The sequence below is a fragment of the Myotis lucifugus genome, unplaced genomic scaffold, assembly GCF_000147115.1.
Source record: "Myotis lucifugus unplaced genomic scaffold, Myoluc2.0 scaffold_69, whole genome shotgun sequence".
Taxonomy (NCBI): domain Eukaryota; kingdom Metazoa; phylum Chordata; class Mammalia; order Chiroptera; family Vespertilionidae; genus Myotis; species Myotis lucifugus.
In genome coordinates this window covers 3,274,957-3,302,854 of record NW_005871117.1, presented here as the reverse complement: position 1 = coordinate 3,302,854, position 27,898 = coordinate 3,274,957, and the positions used below count along the sequence as shown (strand labels likewise).

The window sequence follows — 27,898 nt, the reverse complement described above, 5'->3', positions numbered from 1 at the left end:
TAACCAACTGAATAACACCGGCCTGGGCTCTAGAAATTTCAAAGTTGCAAAAAGTGACTTCTCCTGCCAGATGAAAGGTAGGCTGGGTGCCCTAGGCAGGCAAAGGTAAGAATGTTGCTGTATATTGGCCTCCCTGCACCAGCACCAAACACTAGTCCTTGACAGAATGGGATGAGTGTCAGGGCTACCTTTAACATAAAGGAAAGGGCGGTATAAGCTGAGAAGAATGGAAAGAATGGAGTCATAAGAAGAAATCTAATAGCATAGGTAAGGACAAGGAGGAAAATATGAAGAACAAGCACTTATATCTTAACTTTTAGCCTTTCTCCATTCTTCATGTCTAATGAGGCAAAATAACTGGGCAAGGACTACTAAGCCAGTGAAGTTGAGTGGAATACAACTGTAGACTGGCAGCCGACCACGATGACCGAACGGTTTAAATGTTACTGAGGATTTTATTTCTGCCTCACTATGTTCTTCTACATGATTTGTCAGTACAGCAGAGACATGTAAGTACTCCAGTGACAATTACAACAATAGTTTCAGGACGGAAGCTATTGACTATAGCTTTGAGAAACACACAATATGAAAAGGGAGTTCCCCTTGAAGACAAGGGACACAGGCAAATTCAACCCCTTAAGAACAACAACACATAGACACTGACAACAGTATGGTTATTTCCAAAGGGAAAGGGGTGGGGGAAGGAAGAAGAAGGTTTAGAGGGAATAAATGGTGATGGAAGGAGATGTGACTTGGGGTGATGAACACACAATACAATATACAATATACAGATGATGTAATTATAGAATTGTACACCTGAAACCTATATAAATTTATTAGCCAATGTCACTTCAATAAATTCAATAAAAAAGTAAAAATAACAAAAAAGATGAAAGACCATAGTGAGGCAGGCATATTTTCCTCCTTTTGCTGATCTACAGCATGAGGCCTTTAGGCTAACTATGGTTTAATTGGTGTTGGATAAGCTTTATAAAACATGAAGATGGCAAAGGTTCACTTACATTCTTATTTTACTACTTTAATTTATTTAAAATCTCAAACACTTGTGCTTGCAATAACTTCCTAAAAGCAGTAGTGTTCCCTTATATTACCTTAATAAAGCATTTGCCCCTTTCATACAAATGATTTTTACTGTGCTAACAGCTGAACCAATGGTGCAAAACTGAGATGGTACTTACTGCAGCAAGGTCTCTGTAAATTAAAATCTGCGCTTTACATAGAAATCTTATTTATAAAAAATACAATACCAAGTACAGTGAGGATGGAGCGTGGAGCAGCAGTGCTCCTTGCCAGGGCATGTGGAGGTGGCTTCTGCTACAGTGCTTGCTTAATGGCACAAGTGAAAAGCTGAATAAGGCAAACACTTGAAGAGGCAGTTTTTTTGTAAACTTCTTGGGGTGGAGGGAATTTCCTCTTGGAACAGATGCTGATTTGGGATGGCTAAGATCAGGTGTGATATTTGGCTGCACTTGACACATCACATTACAGATGAAGACAGCTGCTGGCTGAGATCAGTTCACTTGTTTTAGGAGAGAGGTTATCACTGTAGCCTTCTGCCTTTACTGTTACAATGTGCAACCTCCAGCTGGTGCCCCCTATGGAGAAAATCACCCCCAAAATCTTCCTAAGTAAAAGATACAAAACAAGCTAGGTTATTAAAAAATTACCTTAGCTTAAAGCTCCTTAAGAACCCTACATGGAGCACTAAGCAACTCTGTTAGCGGCGTGTAGCTCACAAATGCTTTAACTAGAATAAGTATTCCCACCCACTTGGTACCTCATAGTAACAAACTATAATGACACTGAGAAAACAAACAGATCTCGAAGGATTTTGGCCTCTTCTCATGTCCTCACTTGGAACTTTCCAGCTTTTGTGACGTATTTGACTCCTTTAAATGGCTTATACTTCTCCCCATACATGTCCAAGCGGTTTACTTTTAAGCCTGTGTCAAAAAGAATAGGTAGGGAAAAGAATACATTATTATCCTGGTCACATCAACCAATACAGTATTTGTTTAACAGTGAGCACTACTCAGTAAATCTGACATTAACCAGTGTCCCTTATACCACTGGGAAACAATATCCCTTCTACCATATACGAATTACAGCATTGTGGGGATGTTATTCAGTTCAGATTCCCTTGTGGGCAAGGAATGTCTTTTAAGGTTAAGTCTACTTTCTGAATGCAGAACTCCTTTGGTGCTTGAATCAGGGTTGGGGTAAAGGAAAACTGTGTGAAACAGGTGCTCTCTAAACTCACTGTCCCTGAGAGGTTGGCCCCATAGCAATGTGAAAGGCAAACTGGAGCTATTCTTTCTAGAGAGGGAGTGTTACCCTTCTAAGCTCCTAGTAGTTGACCTCAGCAGAACTCAATTGCCCTTAAACACAAATCAAATTTATCCTTACCTGAAATAGCAAGCTGCTGGATCTTGAACTGTATGTTGAGGCTTGGATTTTCTTCTGGCTTGGGTGCTCCAGACTGTAAATTTACCAGTCCTTTAAGACTTGGGAGCTTTTGTGGAGTAATTTTCCCCACATCCCATGTTAGTACCTTAAAAAGACATGAAAAACAAACAATCTGAACCATTTAATAAAGACAAATGTTCAAAGACACCATAAACTTTTGTACAAAATGAAGCACAGTGTCTTGGAAACAAGAGACCTGGGACCTTCACTGAGTTCACCACTAATTAGTTCTGTGAGTCTAAATGGAGAGTCAATAGAGAACCAACATTAGTTGAACACTGACTTTTGGATATAGCACTGTGCTTAGCACTACCTGTATGTTATCTTATAGAAGCCTGTGATGTAGATTTTGTCTTTTTACAAATGAGGAAATTAAGGCTCAGAGGTAAAAAGATTGCTCAAGGTCACACAGCTAGATAGGGACAAGGCTGGGATTTGAACCTAAGGCTATCTGATTTCAAATGCTCTTTCTACTATGTCACATTCACTGTTTCTGTCTGAGCCTCAAGTTTATTTTTGTGTAAAATGAGAAGACTGACCTAAACTGGTATTTTAAACGTTCAGCTGTGGAACCCTTTGTTCAAATGAAATCTATAGCGTGGAAGCTCAGTAATAGATGAAAAAGAGAAGCTGGTTTGTGAAGGGCCAGGCATCTGAAGCCCCCCTTCACTTCTCAGGCCTGTGTGGTTCTTCAAATCCTTAGGACTGCATTAGATGATCTTTAATATTCTATGATTTTATTTAAAAATATGCCTTTTTGCCTGGCTGGTGTGGCTCAGTTGGTTGAATGTTGCCCCATGCACCAGGTCACCAGTTCAATTCCTGGTCAGGGCACATGCCCAGGTTGTGGGCTTGATCTCGAGTAGAGGGTGTACAGGAGGCAGCTGGTTGATGTTTGTTTCTCTCTCACTGATGTTTCTCTCTCTCTCTGTGAAATCAATAAAAACATATTTTAAAAAAATATGCCTTTCATTTACCAGGCAGTCCAATGACTCTGCTGTTGAAAATAATATTTTTTACCCAACCAGGAAGTTGAGAGAAAATCATCTTTTGCAGTTTCTCTGAAGACCCTGTTAGAGGCACATTTATGTAGGGTGAGGATGCTGTTTTCCTAGCCAACACCCCCTGTGGAAAAGTATAAAACAATGCTCTTAAATTAAAAAAAAAAAAAAGAGAAAGATCTAAATGATCAATTTCTACAGTAAATGTAACAATAGCCTATATATCTTCTTACAGCCACACAATGTTTTTCTCTTTTTAAAAAGCTTTTGTATCTTCTTCCTCATTAGAGAATGAGTGCCTGGATTATCAATGGATGAGCAAAGGTGTGCACTCTCTGAAGGGGGACAGAATGAGTCTGTTCTGTTCTGAGCGGCAGATGCAGTATTTCCTTCAAAGCCACTGGCAAAAGCACAGCACAGTATGCTCTCTGTTTTGTTAGGAACTTTAGTTTTAACCAAGACTCTAAAACCTTCCCTCTAGCCCCTGCCCCAAATCACAAAATAAAGATTGCAGAAACACGCTCACTCTTGATTTGAGGTGGTTATACCTTGGTAACTGGATCAAATGTATAGCTGCCTTGTGTTGGTGTCAGGTTCATATTCAGCACAACTTTTGGCATGTGAACTGTCACTGTGATTCCTTCAATAGTTTTCCCCATATTCTGCTTTGGTCCAATTGTAATATCAAATCTGCCACAAGAACTGTTCTCCTTAAAGCTGATGCTATGTTTCACATACACTGGTATTGCCACTAGACTAAAAAGATAAAGACACAAAAGCACAGACACACATAATTAATGGTATGAGACAGCTCAGGAAGTGACCTTAAAACCTCAGTCCAGGGTATCCACCCTGCCTCTAAGTTCACTATAAGACCTTATACCCCTAGAAGTGCGGATTCTGCATCTGCACTGGGGGTGGGGGTGCAGTGAGTACAGCACATTGTTCTGGTACCACTACACTAGGAATTATACAATTTCTGAGGAGTAAGTATACAAATCAAGATAGAAATCTGAAGCTTAATTATAGTATAAACAATTGGGGCAAATAGCCCTAGTTTAAAGAAATGAATTAAGATCTATAGAAAGATAATTTACCATTATGCAAACTAATTAAGCAGTTTGTATGTGGTAAGAGCCAAGAAACAATTCAAATCTCTGCTTTTGAGTCCTGTCCTGATGCCAGCTAAATAACTTCTGATATTTTCTGGGGACAAACTAGCTACAACCCACAACACTAAATCATTCATTTAAACCCCAGTGCAAAATAAATAAATAAATAAATAATTAAAGAAAATAAACCCCAGTGCATAGAAGAGTGACTTGGAGCCAGTTAGTTGGGGAATGTCCTGAGTGCTATAGGTAGGTCTGTCTCCTTCTGTCAGCCATGAAGTGTATAGACCATAGTAAAATTATGGCATGGGTTCATGGCTTTGCTCAAGTTATACAGCCCCAAATGCTTGCTCTCAGGTACATATTTTACTAAGGTCTCATTTACTACTAGTCTACTCTTAGATTCAAGGTACACTGATTATTTTAGAAACATATTTTCACCAGTTCTTGGTTCTCCTGGTGAACCATGGCTAAAGGCAGCAACGATGAACTCAAGAATCCAACTATCAAAATGAAAAGTCAATTCTATTCAGCATATTGATATATGATGGCGGTATCTGGTTGATCAACATACTTTTGTGAGCTGACCCGATATGATATGAGTCGGAAATTTCCATCTGGAGGAATAAATGACAAAACTCTTTCAGATTCCCAACGTTTGAACCGGATGCAGGGGTGGAAGCTGACATCATCTAGCAGCCTGGGGTTCTGCCAGGAAAACAGAACACAACCACCATATTCATAGAGCATAAGGAACATGGCAACTCTATTCAGATATTATGAGAAATTAATATTCTCCCTAAAGATAAAGCAGTCATGTAAGAGTTTGTTATTACGACCACATCATAAGCATAGTTTTACAATGCTCTAAAGTTTGCAAATATTTTATATCATTATTTTACTTGAATCTTAACTATGAAGTAGAAAATCCAAGAGTTTCATTTCCATTTTATAGATGAAAAAACTGAGGTTCAAAGAACTCAAGGTCAGGACAAGTTAGTGGCAGAGACTGAACTGGAACTCAGTTTTCTTGATTGTTCTTAGTGGTGTGTCATGCCGAGTCTAAAATGATGCAAAAGATTAATGCCCTTTCATACCAGCAAAACAAATAATAATTCAATGAAATCAATGCTGCAGAATTGCAGAAGCCAGCTAGCCATTTAAGCTACTTCTAGCACACCTGGGCAAAGACCTTTCCTCAGCCTTTCCACACAGGCCATGCTCATCATGTAAGCGAGTGTCCTGGTAAGTTGTGCTAGGATAACTTCTGAGATAATCTTTTACAATCTAAGATACAAGACTGTCTCAGTGTTTATCATTTCATTTAGTGCTGCATATGTATTAGGCATGCAAGGAGCTATAGGACAGGCGAACAAAACCTACCATGAAAAAAAGCCCCCCAAAACAAACAAAAAAACCTACCATGAAAGAAAGGGAAAGGTCAGGCATTCCGGATAACTTAATGCAAGCATCAATGACCCCCTGAATTTCTGCAAAGACTGTAGATCCTGAAGAAAGAAAAAAGGTGATAACATCATCGGATCTGCATTTTTTGAGTTATCACTGTGTTGAAGTAATAGAGATACCTCCTGGATGTCAGATATACTGAACCTTTGCACATCTATTATCAGATCAGTGGACAGAGATCCATTATATTCAGCTTCTTCAGTGAGTGCTATGGCCCATACCTAACACAGGTTGGAATATGATAATTCTAAGGAAAATCAAACCTGTCTATATCTCTATAGAGTCAAACTTGTAAAACTGCTGGATATGAAGTTAAAATATTTTTCACAGAATTTTAAAATGAGGCAAGTTTCTCATGAAATGGACTAAGCTACCTGTTAACTTTTAAGAAATAGGAGCCATTATTCTGCAATAATACAGCTATTTTCTGTATGATGGAATTTTATAATGAAAAGGGTACTCACTAAAGAAAAGATATTGGTTATAGTTCACAATAACTCAGTTTCACACCAACTAGCTGTGCTACCGTGAGCAGCTTACTTAACCCTTCTGAACTTCAGTTTCCTTACGTATAAAATGTGAGGGTTGGAGATGTTTAAAATGCTTGTGATCTAATACAGCACTGTTGTTTTGTCTGGGATCTTTACTAGAAATACTGCACAAAAAATAGTAGCAAAAGTATGGTGTATGGTAGAAGTACAATAAATGTACTTATTAAAGTACATAATGAATAAATGACAAGAGGAGAGGTGTACAGGGTAATAATCAACTTAATGTAAGACAACATAAGATCTGATTTACAAAGATTGGCCGATCTCAACTAGTGGTTATGAAAATTATATGTAATCTCTGGGCAAAATAAATTTAAACATTAGTCTTTCCACTGAAACTACACTGCCAAGGGATTTCAATTTTCTCTTCAGCTTATGTCAGCTGAATTGTTTTTTTTCCCCCAAATAAGACCACATGCACACAATTACCTGATTTATCTATAATTGCATCTATTTCTTCAACGACATCAAAATAGGCTTCATTATTTGTGTACTTTACTCCTGCCCGGCGCCATGGGATGTTGGACAGCTGCCCAGTGGGGAGTGTGTCCCCAACATTACTACTGCCTAGAAACCGGAAAAGAGAAAGCAAAACTAATGCATAAAATGGTCAAAAGAAAAGCTATTAACAGGAAAAAAAAAAAAAGAATATTTTAGCTGCTTCTTTAATGTTTGGGTTTTTCTTCATTGAAGTTGTGGATGGTTTCTAGAATTGTTGGAGACATATTCATACCAACATGATCCAATTTCTACAAGACAGAAATAGGCCATGTGGTCCTCTATCTGCCAAACCAGGTTAAATTCATTTACTTATCTTTTGCTTCCTGCGTGTTAACAGTAACCTAACCTAATTCCAGTGGCTCAACAACAGACTCTCATCCTGCTGCCACTGATAAAAAAAGAGGATGGTTGTTTCAAAACCTTCTGTCGATAAAATGTCTCCACTGAGAATACGGGGCGATAACTAGGTCCTTTGGTTTTCAGCTTGGATTCTACATGAGATGCTGCCAAGCAGGCCTCAGTGGAGTAACTGCAATGAAGAACATACTCTGGCCTTTTTCCATTTTAAGGTCAGCACACCCTTCCGGCTACAATATGGCTAATGTTCAATATCTGGCTAATTTCCTGGTAAACTGACATAGGTTTGAAAATAAATCTGGTTGTCCTAAACAGATATCCTTGAACTTCTAAATAGTTACCAATATGGTTAATTTACATTTCCAATTCAAATGTAGTACATGCTTAACAATAACAACACCTTCCATTATGACTATATCACCTACAAAGTATGAAACTGCTTTTAAAAATCTTATACTGTTGCCAAAACCGGTTTGGCTCAGTGGATAGAGCGTCCGCCTGCGGACTGAAAGGTCCCAGGTTCGATTCCGGTCAAGGGCATGTACCTTGGTTGCGGGCACATCCCCAGTAGGAGGTGTGCAGGAGGCAGCTGATCGATGTTTCTCTCTCATCGATGTTTCTAACTCTCTATCCCTCTCCCTTCCTCTCTGTAAAAAATCAATAAAATATATTTTAAAAAAAAAAAAAAATCTTATACTGTTATTTGTGTATTTCAATTTTAATTTTTTTTTTTCCAGTTCCCTCCCATCCAGAGTATAAGTTTTAGGAAGGAGCACAGACATGCCATCTTATCTTTCCTTGAATTTCTCCTGACATTCAGCCTTGTACAGAGGATGAATAAGAGCTATGGAATGAACGGTTTCTTATAAGCCTCTCTCACCCACTTTAGATTAGTGCTCTTGGAGAGGCATTTACAATGGTGGACAGTAGAGTTGGAATGGCACATAACATTTCATAGAAATCTTTCTCTAGAAGACTTTAATTTTTTTCAAAAGAATATTGTCATCTGAATGTACCTAATTTCTAGCCCTACTGAAGAATTAAATCAAAATTGGAAATTTATAACACAAGTACAAGGTCCACAATGCTTGAGATATCACAAATAGACTTAATTTCTTGTCTTTCTGTCTTAACACATCTTTTTCATGTATAAATGAGCTGCCAAAGGGAGCACTTGCATGTATAAAACAAAGACCTGGAGGAGACAGTATATACTCTGTGGTAGCAAGTCTCACATTTTCTGTACTTTATTAATTGTAGGGTAGCAGCATATGCCAGTTTTTTAATACTATTTTTATTTTTTTCTGGTTTTATTGAGTTATAATTGACATATAACATTATGTTAAGTTTAAGGTATACGATAGAGTGATTTATGTGTATATATTGCAAAATAATTATCATAGTAAGTTTCAGTAACATCCATCATGACATTTGCTTCTTTAGGATTAACTGTGATCATTTATTTAGTCTTATTATTTAGTATTAAATAATAGTAATATTATTATGGTTTTGTAGAAAAACCTATAACAAAAAGTAATAACCAAGAAGTTCTTTAGCATTTAAGACCCAGCAAAATAAATAGATTTTAAACATGAGAGGAAATATACATCCATTTAAAATTCAACACTAACTTTAATTCCGGCCAAACTGGACTATCTTAAGGATCTGCCAGATCATAAGAAATGGTGTTGAGTTGTTTATAAGGTTTTAGTTGCTCAATTCCTAATAAAGTGTATTTTCGCCTCACCTGTAATAGAGTTGACGACAGAACGGAGAATTGTTGGTGGTTTAATCAGTTCTTTCAAAATGTTAGATTCAGTAGCCAGTGGAAATCCATTGTCTAACATTTCTTCCAAGAGCTCATACACTATGACCACATTATCCTTAATTGCAGCCTCTGAACATTCACCAAAGTAGTCCTGATAAAATACCACGGAAGGAATGAAGAAAGGCTTGCTAAATACCTTTTGTTCTGAAGGGTAAACTTACAGTTGCATAATTCAATGAATGTAAAACAAAGGGGAAAAAAAAACCCTTTGATAGTTCTATATAATATTTTCTTAAATTTCTGAATTGAATTTCTATTACATATTATGCCCGAAAGTACAGTGAAGCATTAAACCAGAATGTGAACTATAAACTCCCCTTGTCCCGATTAGGTACCCCAAAACACACAGATTAAAGTATTTGGCATATTCAGTAAAACGAAAAAAATAAAATGTGAACATCAGATTTCATGACCAATAAAAATCTTGGGACCACTCAGAGAACTGTGTGTGGAAAGCACTATTGTTTCCCGATGACATAATTTATAACACATATAAAAAATAAGGCTTCCATGCCAATGAGAGTTTTCTGTTCTCCTGAAACAGTGAATGGAGCAGCCATGTGTGCTACTGTATGCCCTACATAAAAGGGTTTATGCATAGTTGAAGACAGAGAGAGAGGGACAGTAGGACAGACAGCACAACAAAAGCTGGATAGTTAAAAAATATAATAATGTGTCCCCCCCAACTATCTTGGGTAATTTAAGTTCAAAGATCTAATGAATAACCAACCTGAAAAGTGTCAGCAACTCGATGTAGGAATTCAATTACAAAGAGAGGTGGCACTTCAGTCTGTATGACAGACACAAAGAAGAGCTTATCCCTATAGATACTGATGAGGTAGTGGTGAGGTGTTGAAATGACAGGTGGTACATTTTCAACATCAGCAGCTTTCTCTTGAGCTTCAAAGAAATAATCACAGACAGATTGGCTCACAACACTCTTCCAGTGCTTCTCTAGAAATATGTCACCGGAACAGTTTATGAGAAATAGACTGTGGATCATTTTCTGGGGAAAAAAAGTTTAAATTTAGTATACATCAAAGGTATCTTTATATTATCCTGACACCAAACCCAGAAAAGGCAATACAAGAAACTATAGACCATTTTCATTTAAAAACATGGAAGCAAAACTTCTAAACAAAATACCAGCAACTGAATCCAACATCATAAAAAAATATTATACTAATATACCTTGACCAAGTGCGATTTGTTCCAAGAATGCACAGATGGTTTCAACATATGAAAATCAATTAACACAATACACAGTATCTATACTAATAAAAGGGTAATATGCTATTTAGACCGGATGTCTTTCAGACGTCCTTCTTGACAAAGCCATGGTGGCAGAGACAGAGGCAGAGACGGTTAGGGGTGATCAGGCTGGCAGGGGAGAGCAGTCAGGGGCAATCAGGCTGGCAGGGGAGCAGTTGGGACATCAGGCAGAGGCAGTTAGGGGCGATCAGGCAGGCAGGCAGAGTTGGTTAGGGGCGATCAGGTAAGCAGGGGAGCAGTTGGGGTGATCAGGCAGACAAGGAGGTGAGCGGTTAGGAGCCAGCGGTCCCGGATTGCAAGAGGGATGTCCGACTGCCGGTTTAGGAAGCAAAACTCCTAAACAAAATACCAGTGGGATTAGGCCTAAATTGGCAGTCAGACATCCCTGAGGGGTCCTGGATTGGAGAGGGTGCAGGCTGGGCTGACCCCCCCCCCCCCCCCTGCACGAATTTTGTAATTTTGTGCACCGGGCCTCTAGTTAGAAACATAAAATACCACCCAATAGGATTTCCTGCAATGATGTATATGTCCTGTATCTGTGCTGTCCAATACAGTACCACTAATCACATGTGACTAATGAACACCTGAAATTTGGCTAATGCAACTGATGTACTGAAGTTTTAATTTTAATTAATTTTAATTATATGTAGTTAGTGGTTAACATATTGGACTGGGCAGCAAATGTGCTGTTTGAACTTATAATTAAGAGAAATAGTTGAAGGGTATGCTTCTTGTATAGTTAGAAGCCAAAGTGTGTTCTAATAAATTATTTAGAGCAGAAATTATATTTAAAGGAGCTGATATATGTTCTCTTCTTCAACCATTTATCTTATAGAAAGAATAGTTCACATGTATCTGTGGTACTCTATTGCTCCAATACACCCTAAAAGACTGCTGTTCTTGAAACAAGCGACTTTGAAGTTTTCTTTATTTTTAGAGGCCAGATTCCTACTCATCGTTTTAAGCTGGTGAAAAATTCTTTCCAGGAAAAGTTTCCACTAAAGCTGCTTTCATTGGCAGTAGTTCAGATCTCAGAAGAATACGGCATGTTAACTGCCATCTGGATTTATTGTTATCCTTAGTGCTGAGATGAAAGCATAACACTTCGTAGCTTTCATTAGTGCTTAGCTTAAAAAACCCATCTTAACCTTCTACTATACGAAAAGAGAGCTTATTTCCTGTATCCATATTATGACCAAGGGCCTAATGCATATAACAATTAAATAAATATCACTTGCAGCCTGGTTCTTACTCTTTTAGTAGCTGCACTTACTTCTTTTATTATTTTTAAAAACCTCCTGGGAAAAGCTACACACACACCACCACCACAACTATCTTTTTGTTCTTAGTGACTTTGAGCCAGAAAACAGAATTCTCCCAGTTATTTTAAAGCCACTTGAGAAACTGTCTTCAGAGGCAGTCCCATCAGAGCTTTGCCTACAGCTTAAATACTTCTTAAATCCCCTTTACCAAATGTTGGACATACTCATCCTGACGATACATAAGCAGTGCAATTACAATAGTCAAAATATCCTTGGAAGAGAAAAAAGAAAATGTATTCCCTCTATATAGAACAGAATAAAGGCATGGAAGGCAAGAGAGGCATATCCAAGGTGAGAGAATGAGACCAGAGAAGAATCTGGCTCACCTGATTCTCAGCCAATATGTTGACCATTTGTACACTCAACAAGTAGTTTTGAATGTTTTCTATATTAAATAATGGGGATACAGGGGTGAACAAAATACAGGCCCTGAACTTAAGAGTTTAGAGTTCAACAAAGAAGGCAAAAAACTCAACACAGTAAGATGTAAATCCTATGACGGGGAAATGCAGTGTACTATAGAAATTTGCAAGGCTTTATGGTGAGAGAGAACACAAGATAAAGAAATCCAGTAAAATTTAGCAACTTTAGAAGGTGAGGGGAATGGTGAGATGAATTACGCAGAGATGGGTTCACTTTGTTCTCAGTGCAACGTAAAATCATTTTTACAGTTTTAGGCAGGGGATTCATACAATCCCATTTACAGTTTTAGGAAGACTGCACTGTGGCAACTGCATAAAAGGGAAACTGGCTATTGTGAGGCCAGTTGAGAGATGCATTATGGTTGTAGCCTGAACTAGAATGTTGACAGCAGGGATGGAGTAAAATAAAAAGATAAGAGAAACATTTTGGTTTGAGCAAAGACTGGGGAGGGAGAAGAGGGGGGTATGAGAGGGAAAATGAGGCATTGAACCCTAGTTCTGTAAGATCAGACCCAATTCTGGTTATATTTGAATCAAACGGACATATGCAAAAGATATATGGGTCTGGTGCTCCCAAGAGAAGCCGAGTTGGAAATAGATTTGTTTAATAATCATTATTTTTGTTAATGGGAATTGTAATTCTAAGGAGAATAAAACTACAAAGAAAGAGTATGAATTGAAGAGAGTCTGTGAAAGGAACTCCAACATTTGAGTAGCAGCTGGGTCAAGGAAATGTGCCTAAAAAAAGAATATTTGGATGCACTCTCCCTCCTGGGAGTCAGCCGGCGCTTTTTCCTTCCCCTTCTTCTTCCCCCCACAGGCATTCATCTCCTAAACGCTAAGGGTTGCAACCAGGAGAGCAATGGGCAGTGGCACCTTATCGCAGGCTAACCCCCTAAACCAGGGGTGGGCAAACTTTTTGACTCGAGGGCCACAATGGGTTCTTAAACTGGACCGGAGGGCCGGAACAAAAGCATGGATGGAGTGTTTGTGTGAACTAATATAAATTCAAAGTAAACATCATTACATAAAAGGGTACGGTCTTTTTTTTTTTTTAGTTTTATTCATTTCAAACGGGCCGGATCCGTAGTTTGCCCACTAACCCCCTAAACCGGCTCCAAGGCCCCCTTCTCTCTGACTTTCCTGTGAGCTGGTATCAGTCCCGCCTGGGCTCACCTCCTTCCCATCTGTTCTAGAGCCAAAGCAGCCCGCCTAGCCTCTCCTGTTGCTTCTTCTATCCTAAGACCCTCCTTTCTTCACTGTCCCATTTTAATAAACATACTCTAAAAAAAAAAAAAAAGATCTGGCTGAAAAAGGATAAGAAAAAAGCAGAGAAGGTAATGGTTTTTTAGTAACTATAGTGTGTTAGTGTGCTTCCAGAAGAATGGAGTTTTAAACATTGTAAATGGCACAAACAGTTCAAGCTACAAGAACTGAAAGTGTTGATTTAAGTTTCTCAACTTTCTTTTCATTATTACCTGCTAACGGAGCCTTTTCAGACTCCCCTTCTATCAGACCCTTCCCCTAGAAAGTTTCAAACCACAAGTATATACTGTATATTTCTTTATGTACTGTTGAGATATCTGTGCTTTATAAAAAGAATATGATTTTTTCTTGTCCCTACTGACAATATATAATTTAACACAGAGAGGATGTTGATGATCTTATTAAAAGCAGTTTCAGTGACAGTTTAATGGAAAACTGGAAACCAGGTATACTGTAAAGGGCTGAGAAATGAGAAATAAGTAGCAAGAAGTGGGAAAAACAGAGATAAGGAGAGCAGATGATACATTCAAGAACTCTAGTTGTGAAGGAAATGAAAAGACAGGCAAATAAATGGGTGTAGTTCATAAAGGTAAGGAAGAATATTTTTAAATTGGAAAGAAAAGGTGTGAGCAGAGCGGGGAAGGCAGATGATGTAGGGGAGAGAATAACTAAAAAAAGAAAGAAAACGCTGTAAAGGTAGGAGAGGATGGCATTGGTCAACGAGGTGAAAGGATTTGTTTTCCATAAGGAGAAGGGACATTTTTTCCTCTTTAAACAAATGGCAAGAAGGTTTACATATTTGGTTGCAGAAAGACGATGGCTTTTATTTTCTCTGTGTAACAGGAAGGAAGGTGATTTGCAGATGGAGAGAGAATTCCTCTTCTTTACAAATACCATTTCCTACCCACAAATTGAGATACTACTGAGCACCTTACAAGTATCTACTCTGCAGGGAACTCCAATAGTTGAATGCTTCTTAGAAACACTGTAAAAATACCAAGATTCAATATGAAAAGCTAATCTGATTGCAAAGAGAGCTTTCCTACTAAAGACACGTTAAGTTTTGGACAATTCTTCATTCACCTCATTTCTCCACTTTTCCTATGGTTTCAATGGAAAGTGTCCTCCCTTCTTTCCAGAACGAACCCTTCCATTTGTCATTTTGAATCTTTAATGTTATACATTGGTTAACTGGTTTTCTGCACCGAAGATAATGGTGCAGCCGGGTCAAGGACATGGTGCCTAAAAAAAAGAATATTTGGGCCCTAACCGGTTTGGCTCAGTTGATAGAGCGTCGGCCTGCGGACTGAAGGGTCCCAGGTTCGATTCCGGTCAAGGGCATGTACCTTGGTTGTGGGCACATCCCCAGTAGGAGGTGTGCAGGAGGAAGCTGATCGATGTTTCTAACTCTCTATCCCTCTCCCTTCCTCTCTGTAAAAAAAAAATCAAAAAAAAAATCAATAAAATATATTAAAAAAAAAAGAATATTTGGACGCATTCCTAAAAACAAACAAACCAAGCTTTTCAGGAACCTTGCCCACCTCAATAAGCGTCTGCTCCGTGCTCCAAGGGAAGAAGGATCACGTCCGCACCGCCAGTCTCTCCATTCAGTAGCCGACTCTCTAACTTCCTCATCCTCACATCCAGCCACCCGGTCTCACACTCCCACGGGCTCCTTGAACCCTGGCAGCATCTCCTGTCACTGCTAACATTCCCCCAAACAAAACCACTACTTCTTACCCTATTACTATACGAAACTCCACCTGCTTTGTTCTCACCTTGGACGTCTCCTTCCGGCTCACTCCCCATGCTTTCTTCCTGTTATTCTTCTACCATCCCTGCCTAAACCACCGTCGCAAACCCGATACATCCCAAGTTCCACAAAATTCCTCCTCCTCGCGCGAGGGCTCCCGATTTTATCGAGGCACCACCTTCTTAACCACGTACGCTATCAGCTTCGGCTCCAGATCCAAGCCCCATCTACCAAGTGCGAGCAGCCACACTGGCCACCGCTCTCCCGTACTCCTCGCCACCTCCTGCTTAGGTTCCCACCACCTGTCAGTCTTCGGAGCGGCAGCACCCTCCTCACTGTATTCCCCGCACCTGGCTCCTCCAGGCGCCACCCTCTATCCTAACAGGATGTGCGCTCAGGTCCGTCCCGGGTTTGGTTCTCCTAAGCAGAAGCCTGGGGCTGAGGTCCGAGTCGTCGGCACTCCAGCTCACGGTGGGTGACAAGACCTTCCCGCGACGGAGAACGGAGAGGGACTCCAATGAGCCTGAACCGCTCGGGCCTGGAGCCTGAGAACACAGGGCTGTAGGGGCACCGTCCCTTCCGGCCCGGCTGGCAAGAAAGCCCGGAAGGCCAGGAGGGAGATCACGGCCCCGGCCCGCAGCGCGGGAGACGCGCCCGCAGCCCAGGATAGTCAGCCTACGCCCCCGTTTTCCAGCCGTCCCCAGAACGCAGACTCCCCGCCCCTCACACTCACCCCGACACCTGGGCCTGTCAGTGATTCGGCGCCGGGTCCTCTCCGCACCGGGACTGAGGCAGCGGAGTAGGTCGTGAGGACCCCGCCGTTGGAGTGCCCAGTAGATTGCCTGACTGACAACTTCAAGGAGACCAACCAGGTCTACAGATTTGGAAAGGTTAAGTAAGCGGGAAGGTGTTGAATGAGAAGAAATACATCTCTTGAGTTTTAGGGTTCAAATATTTTAGATTCCCGAGAATTCAGAAGAATGTTGGGGTTTCGCGTTCCTGGACTCAGGCGCTCATCCGCAACCTAACACAATTTGCGGGGGGGCGGGTTGGCCCCCTACGAGGAGGGGCGGGACCGGGAAGGGGCGGTACTAGCCGATGGGTGGAGCTGAGGGGTCGAGCCAATGATTGCGGGCGGGAGAGGCGTGAACTGGGAGGAGCCGAGAGGGAGGGGTTTGTAAAAACGGAGGCGGTGTTACGAGGCGGGGGCGGCACTGCAGCGCCGAAGGGGTGGGGCGCACGCTGGATCCTAAGTGGAGTGGGAGCGCGAAGATGGCCACGGCAGAGGAGGAGCCGAAGCCCAAAAAGCTGAAGGTGGAGGCGCCGCGAGCGCTGAGGTGAGCGCTACCTGCGTGGGGTGGAGGGCGGCGGCGCCGGCCTCTAACCCGGGCCTACGTGTGGGTTGCACTGGGTGGTGGCCTGGCTGCCGGCGTGGGGCCAACACGTGGATGCCGCTCTTCGGGGTGCAGCCCGCATGGCCGCGACCTCTCGCCGGGTGCCCGCCCCGTTTGGCAGAGTCGCCTCCAGTCTGGGAGCGGCTCCAGCCGCCCTTGGCCAATCAGAGCGCCAGCATTGGGGGCCGAGCCGGCGGTGGGCAGGCTGCGGACGCCACGTGGGAGTCCTCCCGCCTGGGCTGCTGCGAGTCCGGAGGATCGAACCGGACCAGAGCAAAGTCACATGCCGCCGCCTCCTCTTTCCCGGGGTGTGACGTGGAGGAGGCCCAGCGAGTGCTCTGCCCTGGGGCAAAGACAGAATTGTTGGGGGTTTTTCGTAAAAGGGAGACTTGGCTTTCCTTTTCTTACACACTCTGGATGCTGGCGCTTTTGCAGACAGTCTGCCAGCGACCCAGAACCAGCCTCCGAGGCTTGGCTGCGGGGTGAGGGTTGGGGGTGGGAGCGGCATTTAGCTGAACGGATAGGAAAGGCTGCTTTTTCTTCTTTTTTTTTCTCTGCATTTGTTGGCTTCAGTGAGGACAGTACTGGGCCTAACACCTGCTTCACGTGTGATTGATGTTGCAACTTTTACTTACAAAAAATTGTTAAATATTCCTTCGTATAAAGTGCAGCGTGCACAGCCCTTGGTGATTTTGAAATGTTCATTGGAAGGCAGTGGTTTTTCTAATTAAAAACAAACATATCAAATTGATTTAAAACTATTGGGACACTCCTCATTATACAAGAGGAATCTCATTTCTTCCAACGTCATTTACTTCTAAAAGAATGGATCATTCGTAATTGAAAAAAGAGCACGTACTGGCCCAAATCGATGCCAGTGCCTTGTGGAGGAAAGGGACCATATGCTGACCTGACAAGCTCAGGGGAGGCCTGCATGGCAGTTTTGCAACTCAGACTTAAAGTAACCACAAAGGATGGTCTGAAATTAAACTTTAACCAAAAGCAGTTATGGTGGGCAGTCATGTCCTAGGCCGGCATCTTCACTGACAAGGTCAACCTTTATCGGTCTTTTTTCATCGACTAGTATAAGAACATACCCTTTGAAATGTCTGGGTAACTTGTAACTTCCCTTTTTCTGGACCCCTTGGGGCACAACCTAATGTGCTGGGCACCAGGACAGATACCACAAATTCCTTCATTGTTATCATGTTAATTGTTCCTGCACCCACCTAAGTATGTGTCTTATCATTTTACTTTTTATCCAATCCCAGGGGTTTCCCTGCTCTGCTTTCTCCCCCCTCTCTAGTCTATCACCAATGGATTTCATGTAACCCACCTACGTCCCTTTCCTTTAATTGCAATGTATAAATACAGATGTAACCAGCCCATTCTTCGGAGCATTATATCAATTCATTGAGGTTCTGCTTCCTGGATCAAATAAACTCACAAAAATTCTTTACAGGTTTCAATGTTTGTTTGTGTTTTTACGTTAATAGCCTTTAATGTATTTCTACTACCTTCAAAGGGTTAGTGTCCTTACCTTGTATGAAGAAAATAAACGTTTAAAAAATCAGGATATTCTTTTTTAAGCTTTCAAACTATAGTGTAAAGCAGCGATTTTCAACTGGTGTGCTGCAAGAATTTTAAAACATGCAATACCTGACTATTTAGTCAGGGGCTCTGATCTCTTTTCCCTTTCATTGTCAAATTAAAAAATGACAACAGCCAACACAATAGCCATCTGGGTGTAAATGAATCAAATGTATACTTTTTTTTTTTTTTTTGGTGTGCTGCAGAATTTTAGTAATTAGTTTATGTATGCCATGAGATGAAAAAGGATTGAAAATCTCTGGAGTAAAGAAAGCAAGGGCTTTTGAATCAGACCTACCTTGGTTCAAGGCAGGTGCTTCCCTATGTGGTCCATTAATAGAGGACTTATTGTCTTAAAAGGCACCTCCTCCACAAAGTTTCCTTTTTCCAAAGTGGAAGTCAGATGCAACTTTTCTCTACTATCCTACTAAACATACTGCTTTTAGGTTTTCCCTTACGTGCATCATTTTCAAAGTGCTTTCCTATTTTACAGATGAGGAAATTGATGCCAAATGAAATAGTTAAGGAACTGAAATATGAACCCAGAGCATGTGGGTGCAAGTTTATTGTTGTTTGACTCCACTGTACCTACTTTTATGAGCCACCCAAGGTGCTTATACCTCATTAAAACTAATGATAAACAATGTTTAATACTTAAGTATGTTTGTGCTAGGCACTGTTTAAGCATTTTACCTATTTTTACTCATTCAATCCGCAAGAACACTACAAGGTAGATACCGTAATTATCCCCATTTTACCGAGCAAGCATAGAGAAGTTAAGTAATTTATCAAGTCACCTATCTAATAAGTGATGGGGTTGGGATTTTATTTTATTTATTTATTTATTTTTTAATATATTTTATTGATTTTTTACAGAGAGGAAGGGAGAGAGATAGAGAGAAACATCGATGAGAGAGAAACATCGATCAGCTGCCTCCTGCACATCTCCTACTGGGGATGTGCCCGCAACCCAGGTACATGCCCTTGACCGGAATCGAACCTGGGACCCCTCAGTCCGCAGGCCGACGCTCTATCCACTGAGCCAAACCGGTTTCGGCAATGGGGTTGGGATTTTAATCCAGGTAGTCTCATTCCAAGTCTGTACTCTCAGTTACCATGCTATACTTACTAACTTCAAGCAATTTATGCAAAAACCCTAAATTGTTAACTCAGTTTTTCTATTTTTGCTCCTTTTTTTTTGTTAGCGTACATAACTTTTTATGTCGTTGAAATAGGTGGGCATGTGATACAAAGTAATTTTTAAATATATCTATATGTTTTATGTCATTAATGTCTACTTCAAATTTGTAAAAGTCCTTAGGCAGCTGAAGCTCATTTTATACATTATGTACTTGGTGCCACCTGTAGACTTGAAGTTAAAATATTAGACACTTGAGTATTGGGACAAATCTCTTAATTTTGTGTGAAGACCTTTTGGGATTGGCTGCTCCTACTTTTTTTGTTTTTTAAATATATTTTATTGATTTTAGAGAGGAAGGGAGAGAGGATAGAGACATCAATGATGAGAGAGAATCATTGATTGGCTGCCTCCTGCATGCCCCCTCCTGGGGATCAAGCCTGCAACCCAGGCATGCGCCCTTGGCCGGAATTGAACCTGGGATCCTTCAGTCTGCAGGCCAATGCTCTATCCATTGAGCCAAACCGGCTAGGGCTGCTCCTACTCTTATTATATTAGTTTGGTTTTAAGTGTCACAGTGTGATAAAGCACTGAGTGATTGGCTGCATGCATTATCTAGGATGACTTGTTTGACAGTTCAGGGGCTAGCTACCACTTTCAGTGGACTTTAAAGGAGAATGATTTATAAAGTTTAAGCATAGTTTAATGTGTAGATCAGTCATTGGGGAACAAATAAATTTATGAGATATATTTGTAGAGATCAGGGAAAAAGGATTTAGGCCTTTGTGAAAATTTCAGTTAGCTCTGGAATAGGGATTTTCAACCAGAGGACATTTGACATTGTATGGAGTCATTTTTGATGGGAGGTGCTACTGGCACATAGTGGGTGGAATTCCAGGACGCTGTTAAACATCCTATAGTGCACAGAAAGCTCCCTATAACAAAGAATTATCCAGCCTAAATTGACAATAGTGTTGAAATAGAAAAAACTTTGCCCTAGGGCAGGGGTGGGCAAACTTTTTAACTGGAGGGCCACAATGGGTTCTTAAACTGGACCGGAGGGCCGGAACAAAAGCATGGATGGAGTGTTTGTGTGAACTAATATAAATTCAAAGTGAACATCATTACATAAAAGGGTACGGTCTTTTTCTTTTTTTTAGTTTTATTCATTTCAAATGGGCCAGATCCGGCCTGCTGGCCTTAGTTTGCCCACGGCTTCCCTAGGGAGAACATCTGACAAGTGTAGCCTTTATTTTTCTAAGTTGGGTTGCTTTTCAGGTTGTAGCAGCTACTGAAGTTGCAAAGAAATAAACACTCTAGCCCTAACCGGTTTGGCTCAGTGGATAGAGCATCGGCCTGCGGACTGAAGGGTCCCAGGTTCGATTCTGGTCAAGGGCATGTACCTTGGTTGGGGGCATATCCCCAGTGGGGAGTGTGCAGGAGGCAGCTGATCGATGTTTCTCTCTCATTGATGTTTCTTTTTTTTTTTTTTTTTTAATATATTTTATTGAATTTTTCACAGAGAGGAAGGGAGAGAGATAGAGAGTTAGAAACATCAATGAGAGAGAAACATCGACCAGCTGCCTCCTGCACATCTCCTACTGGGGATGTGCCCGCAACCAATGTACATGCCCTTGACCAGAATCAAACCTGGGACCCTTCAGTCCGCAGGCCGATGCTCTATCCACTGAGCCAAACCAGTTTCGGCATCTCATTGATGTTTCTAACTCTCTATCCCTCTCCCTTCCTCTCTGTAAAAAATCAATAAAATGTATTAAAAAAAAAAAGAAACTAACATGATTTCACATTGGGTTTGGGGAACAAAAGGGAACATTAATTGAATGCCAGACAGTGTGTGAGGGACTTTATGTATACGATCTTATTAATTGTTCCAGCAACCTGTGAGGTAGGAGTAATGATCCCCATATTACAGGTGAGGTATTTAGGGCTGAAAGAAGTTGAGAAGCATTTCTGGGAACTGCTCTTTAGATGAAGATGTTCCACCAATAATACCTATATTTAGGTCCTCTTAGTTTTCTTTTCTCTACTTTGGAAATCTCATCCAAGTTCACTTCTTTAGCAGTCACCTCTAAGAGGATACAGTTTCTTCCAAGGCTTGTTCAGCACATGCCAAGTCTGTTCTTTGAATCAGTATTTCAAGTGACTGCTATTTTTATCATGGCACTAAACATTAGGGACCTATATATAGAGAGGTGAGACCCAGGTTTCATCCTCCTGGTGGAAGTGAGTGGGGTTTGGGAAAATAGTACCTGAGGATAATGAAGGATGACAAAGAGTTAACCAGGTGTGAAGTAGGGTACCTGGCTTTGTAGGAAAGTTTGTTTGGAGGTAGAAATGGGAGATAGCTGCTCCTTGGGGAGCTACAGATGATTTGGTCTGACTTGTAGCAGGTGTATGGAGTCCCGACATTGTACTGGATGCTTTCACATGTGTGAATATCCTTTAGCTCTCAGACCAATTTTATTATTTGCTGAATATCTCCTTCTGAGTGTCTTGCTGCCACTTCAAAATCATATATGTCAAACTAAATTAATCTGTTGTCTTACATCTGCACCTTCATCCATGGTTCCTGCATCTGTTAATGGCACCACTAACTTGTCTTTCTCCAAAGTTTGGAACCTAGATACTTAATTCATTTTCTAGTCACACAGAATTTTCTAAGTTAGTCTTCTTCAATAATGTCTCATAAATGCCTTTCCTTTTCAATTTCTGCTTCCACAACGAGTTTAGACTTCATCTTGCTTGGACTTTGTATTGGCTTCCTAACTAGTCTCTCTACTTCCAGTCTCAAGTTCTGCCTAATCTTTTTCAGGCATAACTTTACTTACTCATCATCCTATATAATAAAACCCTAATATGCAAATTGACCAAACAGTGGAACGAACTGATCGCTATGATGCGCACTGAAGTGCTTGGAGCCCAAGGAAAATGGGAAGACCTCTAGGAAAAAGAGACATTGGAAACTGTGTTTCTGCCCTGGCTGGTTTGGCTCAGTTGATAGAGTGTTGGCCTGCAGACTGAAGGGACCTGGGTTCGATTCCACTTAAGGGCACATGCCCCGGTTGCAGGCTCGATCCCCAGTAGGGGTCATGCAGGAGACAGCCAATCAATGATTCTCTCTCATCATAGATGTTTCTGTCTCTCCCTCTCCCTTTCTGAAATCAATAAAAAAAAATTTTTTTTAAAGAAAAAGAAAATAAAAAAGAAAACTTTCTGATTTTAGGTCTAGGCCTAGGCTAAATAAAACATGCGTCTGATATGCTCCTTTTTACCTGGAATATGGCTTTACTTCCCTTTTCATCAATTAAAATCCTGTGTGCAAAATGTTCACAGTTAAGTAGGAAAAAAGAATCAAAATAATAAAGAGCATTCTGGTCAGGATGGAAACCAGCAGAGCAGTGATTTAGAGCATGTATTTGGAATCTGACATCTGGTTTGACTCTTGGTTTTTATTAACTGGTAATTCTAGGAAGCTTGCTTACTGACCCCATGTCTCTGTTTTCTCACCGATGAAAGGGATATAATAATAGTACCTACCTCAAAAGATTGTTGAGAGGATTTCATGAGGAAATGATTATAAAATTGGCACATAGTAAGTCTTCATACAAAATACCTCAGGAGACTTTCCACTTTCCTGTTAGCTGTTATTATGGAGTACTGTTTATTCTGCTTTTGGCTCCCCACTCTGCTCTAAATGCAGCAGTTACAAACTCAAAAGGAAAATGAAAAGATGTAGATATTCTCAAGAACAGGTAAATATCTTCAGGGACTGAAATGGAAAGGAAATTTACAGTTAGACTTTGGGTTCAGAGGCTGGTAGAAATAACTCTGTGCAGGGGAACTGGAGTTAGATATTCTGGATGAAACTGGGAGCTGGGCTGGGTCTGAATGAAAAAAAGCTGAAGTCTTCCGCTTCCAGCTGTTGCTTTAAAAAGCTGTGGACCTGAGGTGGTGACACAGTGGCTGAACTGCCAGATGGCTCCGAGTTGGGAACTGTAATATCTCCACTGTCACCCAGTACAACAGCACCGAGCTTGGAGATAGCGGGCTCTGGAAGAGGGAGGAGTAGCTTACTTCAAGAAAAAGGAAGGGAAAGTTTGAGCTTACAAACATATGAGAAAGACCATTACTTAGACAATAAACACAAACACCAGAAGATAAATTCACTCAAAACCTAACCGAATTACTAGAGCAATTTCAAAATGACTTCAAGTATTTTAAATATCTTTAAAAAGATAAAAGAAGTAATAGCCATTAAGAAACAACATGTTATAAATAAAAAATAGGTAGATATGAAGTAAATGGTGATGTAAAAGAAAAAAAAAGTTACTGAAAATAAAAAAAAGTAAGGTGGTTAAACTTTAGACCAAATATATTTGAAGGGAAAGTTAGCAAATTGAAAGATAGTACTGAATAATTCACCCAGATGTAGCACAAAGGAATAAAGAGAAATTAAGAGATGTTAATGTAAATTGAGAGGCTCCAACTTAATTTAACTGTGGGTTCCAAAAAGAGGAAATAGTGTAAATGGTGGAGAGTTCATATCAGAAGACATGATGACAGAATTTTTCAAAAATTATGAAAGAACAAATCCCTCACATTAAAAGGTTATTTTAGGTATATAGGAAGACAAAAACAAAAAATCCACACTAAAACTATAGGAATTTCAATCATAATTATATTAACAAGAGGCACGGTGCACAAAATTTGTGCACGGGGGTGGGGGGTGTCCCTCAGCCCAGCCTGCACCCTCTCCAATCTTGGGACCCCTCGGGGGATGTCCAGCTGCCTGTGGGATCGGGCCTAAACCGGCAGTCAGACATCCCTCTCACAATCTGGGACAGCTGGCTCCCAACCGCTCGCCTGCCTGCCTGCCTGATTGTCCCTGACTGCTTCTGCCTGCCAGCCTGATCACCCCCTAACCACTCCCCTGCCAGCCTGATCGATGCGTAACTGCTCCCCTGCTGGCCTGGTCGCCCCCAATTGCCCTCCCATGCTGGCCCGGTTGCCCCCAACTGCCCTCCCCTGCCGGCCTGGTCGCCCCCAACTGCCCTCCCCTGCCAGCCTGGTCGCCCCCAACTGCCCTCCCCTGCAGGCCTGATCGCCCACAACTGCGCTCCCCTGCAGGCCAACTTGTGGCTGTGGGCACTGCCATCTTTGAGGGTGTGACAATGAGCATATTCCTTCCTTATTGGCTGTGGGCGCCACCATATTTGAGGGTGTGACAGTCAATTAGCATATTCCCTCTTTATTGGCTGTGGGTGCCACCATCTTTGAGGGCGGGGCAGTAATTAGCATATTCCCTCCTTATTGGCTGTGGGTGCTGCTGTCTTTGTGACGGTGTGAGCGTCAATTAGCATATCCCCTCTTTATTAGATAGGATGTGTATAAAAAGTCTGAAAATTTAGACACCAAAAATTTAATAGTTGCTCTAGATGGAAGGATTGAGGTTATTTTTGTTTTCTTTATTCTTTTTTTGTGTGTGTTATCCAATTTTTCTACACTGAATATATAGATTAGGGCTCTTGATTTTAAGCTGGAGAAACTTGATATGCACTGAATACATAATTTGGCTGAGTATGAGTGGCTAAATATCACAGTTAAAGAATGTACCTCTGAGATACTAAGTAAATCTGGAACTTCGTAAAATAAGTATTATGATTTTGTTATAGGTTGTAATCTTTTCATTTATACGTCTGAAATTCCAAAAGCTCTGTAAACTGGAAGTTTTTAAAAAAGTGTGAGGTGAATTAATTTGATAGCAAAACTTGAACTGATACAAGGCTCTTTGTAGTATTTGTCTGACACAAATGTATATGTTTTGCTGTAGAAATATTAGTCTGTTAATGGTATGCAGCATGAAACCCACCTAGGAAGTTTGCAAAATATACAGTATGCGTAGTGTATTACCTTCTTAAAATCAGTAAATTTCTGAAACCCATAAGATTCTAGCCCCCAAACACATCTTGCCCCAGTAATTCAACAAAAGGATTGTGGACCTTTATTAAAAATTTAAATAGTCAGCTTTTTAAAGTTTGCTGTTATGCAGGAACAATAATTTTTCATCAGAGTCAGTTGCTAGTATTTTCCTACAGTTCCCATTATACACTTCTGTGATACTAAATAGATGCTTATTTCAAAGAGCTCTTTTGGCTAGCTCTATCATAGTACCTGTACTGGTTATGTCATTGAGTTATTAGGGTTATCTTCCTCTATAATAGTAACTGACTAAGGCAAAAAGTTCTCTTTAACTCCTGGATTTGAAGATTTGGAAGGCTTATTTCACTGAAGTGGCCTCATAAACTGAAGTTTCACATAGTGTTTGAGATACATTTTAAATATTTTCCAGGGCAGATTCAAAGTTGTTGCCCACAGATGTTTTATTTCTGATGTGTTTGTTTGTACCTTTTTGTACTTGTATCTTCACACAATTGCTTTAAAAAAATGTGTTGATCTAGAAAGCAGTGTAATTACCAGTAGCTTTCAACATAAGAACATCTGAGTTTTTACTTACATTTTTGTTTTCATTGATTGCCTGCATTATAATTTCAGCATATTTTCTAGAATAGAATAAGAAAATATATGTACAGCAATTATCATGTAAGAAATTCTTACCTTCTCAAGGTACATCAGCAACCCACACTTAGGTTCTAGTAAGCCCTGTTATTTTGCAATGTTATTTGAATATATAGGATAATAGATATGAAGGTAGCCCCTGTGATTATTGATCACTTATAAAATTAGGGATTATCAGAAATGATACTGAAGTGGTTGTTTGCTATTTGCTTTTTAGAGGCGGAGGTGGTGCATCACTAGTAGAAGCATTTCTAAGTCTCTAAGAGTCTCAATTACCAGCATAACTGGGAAGTCCAGCCATATATGACTCATTCTAGAAGTACATATATTGCCTCTATTGCCCTCTGGCATTGGATTTATTTCTCACACAGGCCATCCCAAAGTAACAAGGAAGATGGTATTTCTCAGCCCCAGGCCAAAACTCTCATGAGCACAATAGAAGAGACTTTCTACGTCCAGATATCAGTTTTGAGAATACTCTGGTCCCACATACCCACCATTGAACCAATTACTGTGTCAGGGGTGGGGATTTTGGTCAGACTTAGATATATTGTCATTGCTCATCCCATGTGTGTGTGCATGGCCATTGTGTGGGTGTGTGTGTTGGTGTATGTGTGAGCCAGTGGATATTATGTATGTGGGGGAGTGGATAGATGTTGAGGGGGGTACTCTAATCACCAACTCCACTGACACCAGGACCTTACAGAGTGAGGGAGGTGGTGTCATTCCCTCAGCAAGAGAAAAGTCCATTATAGCATGTATAGGAAATGTTTATGAAAACAGTGTTCCCACTCAAACCCTCATTCCTCAAGGTCCACCCTAAGTCTATCTTTCCTTATCACTTAGTCTGTAAATGGCTTCTTCTCTGACTGTTTGTACTTTATACTTTGCATTATTGCTACATACAGTATTTGCATGTTGTATCTCAATTGCTGCTGCTTAAAGCCAAGAAACCAGTTGAATAACTCTTAGCGGCTCAAGTAATAATTACTTTATTGCAACATAACAGGCTCTGAATTTTTGTTACAAGAATGAATTCTTAACTCTTTAAAGATGTTTTAAAGGGAAAAAAAAGATGTTTTAAGATTGTTTGTAGTACTCCTTGGTTCAAAAAGATTTCATTTATTAGCTGTAAATTTAAGTTTTTATTGATTGATTTTAGAGAGAGTAAGGGAGAAACATCAATTTGTTATTCCATTTATTTATGCATTCATTGGTTGATTCTTGTAGGTGTCCTGACTGGGTATAAAACCTGCAACCTTAGTGTATCTGGATGCTGCTCTAACCAACTGAGCCACCCAGCCAGGGCCTAGCTGTAAATTCTTATCAATTCATAAGAGTTGATAGAATCTTATCTGAAAATACTTCATGGTTCTTGGACCTTCATTTTTCTTGTTATGTGGAGTGAGTGTGTGTGCAAAATAAATCCAATACTGGAGGACGGGAATGGCAAAAGATACACTTCTAGATTGCACTTCTGTTCTTGTGAAATAGCTTCTTCTCTGTACTTTATACTATAGTGAGCATTGCCTATAATAATCATTTCTTGCATTTGTGTTCTCCAACAGCAAGAGTTCAACCACCTGGCACCAGCAAGTCAAACACTAAACATCAAGAATTGCAGTAAAGAAATATTGGCTATTTTATTATGAACTAGAGGCCCGGTGCACGAATTTGTGCATGGGTGGGGTCCCTTGGCCTGGCTGGCGATCGGGGCTGATCGGAGCCATCTCGCCTAGTCCTGATGGGGGCCGACGGGGGCAGTTGGCCGGGAGGAGGGACTGCGGGAGGTTGGCTGACCAGTGGGAGGGACTGCGGGAGGTTGGCTGACGGGGGGGGG

At 40.7% G+C, this 27,898-nt stretch overlaps 2 protein-coding genes across 3 annotated transcripts in view; one reads left to right on the top strand and one right to left on the bottom strand.

Moving 5' to 3' along the window:
* Window positions 1-435: 435 nt before the first annotated feature.
* On the bottom strand, window positions 436-16,434 carry AP3M1 (adaptor related protein complex 3 mu 1 subunit). Of its 2 annotated transcripts, none has more exons than XM_006090236.3 (9): window positions 16,073-16,434; window positions 10,035-10,310; window positions 9,224-9,395; window positions 7,048-7,185; window positions 6,023-6,108; window positions 5,175-5,308; window positions 4,037-4,244; window positions 2,428-2,572; window positions 436-1,964 (listed from the first exon to the last, which is right to left on the bottom strand). In XM_006090236.3, exons 2-9 carry the CDS (start codon window positions 10,305-10,307, stop codon window positions 1,864-1,866), a joined length of 1,257 nt encoding a protein of 418 aa, XP_006090298.1. In that variant the 5' UTR covers window positions 10,308-10,310; window positions 16,073-16,434; the 3' UTR covers window positions 436-1,863. The 2 variants fall into 2 exon arrangements, with proteins under 2 accessions (XP_006090298.1, XP_014312593.1); XM_014457107.2 differs by lacking the exon at window positions 16,073-16,434 and adding an exon at window positions 15,128-16,004.
* Window positions 16,435-16,534: 100 nt separating this feature from the next.
* Window positions 16,535-27,898, top strand: part of ADK (adenosine kinase) — a 448,784-nt gene continuing 437,420 nt past the window's right edge. The window contains exon 1 of the mRNA XM_006090233.2: window positions 16,535-16,676. Coding sequence (XP_006090295.1) covers window positions 16,612-16,676 — 65 coding nt within the window. The 5' untranslated portion in view covers window positions 16,535-16,611. The remainder of the gene's footprint in view (window positions 16,677-27,898) is intronic.

Excerpts from the sequence above, each read along its gene's own strand:
- AP3M1 (XM_006090236.3), bottom strand. The coding sequence starts at position 10,307 with ATGATCCACAGTCTATTTCTCATAAACTGTTCCGGTGACATATTTCTA. Across the intron at positions 9,396-10,034 it reads GAGTTGCTGACACTTTTCAG|GACTACTTTGGTGAATGTTC; the intron begins GTTGGTTATTCA and ends GTATTTTATCAG. Across the intron at positions 1,965-2,427 it reads CCAGCAGCTTGCTATTTCAG|GCTTAAAAGTAAACCGCTTG; the intron begins GTAAGGATAAAT and ends TTTTTGACACAG.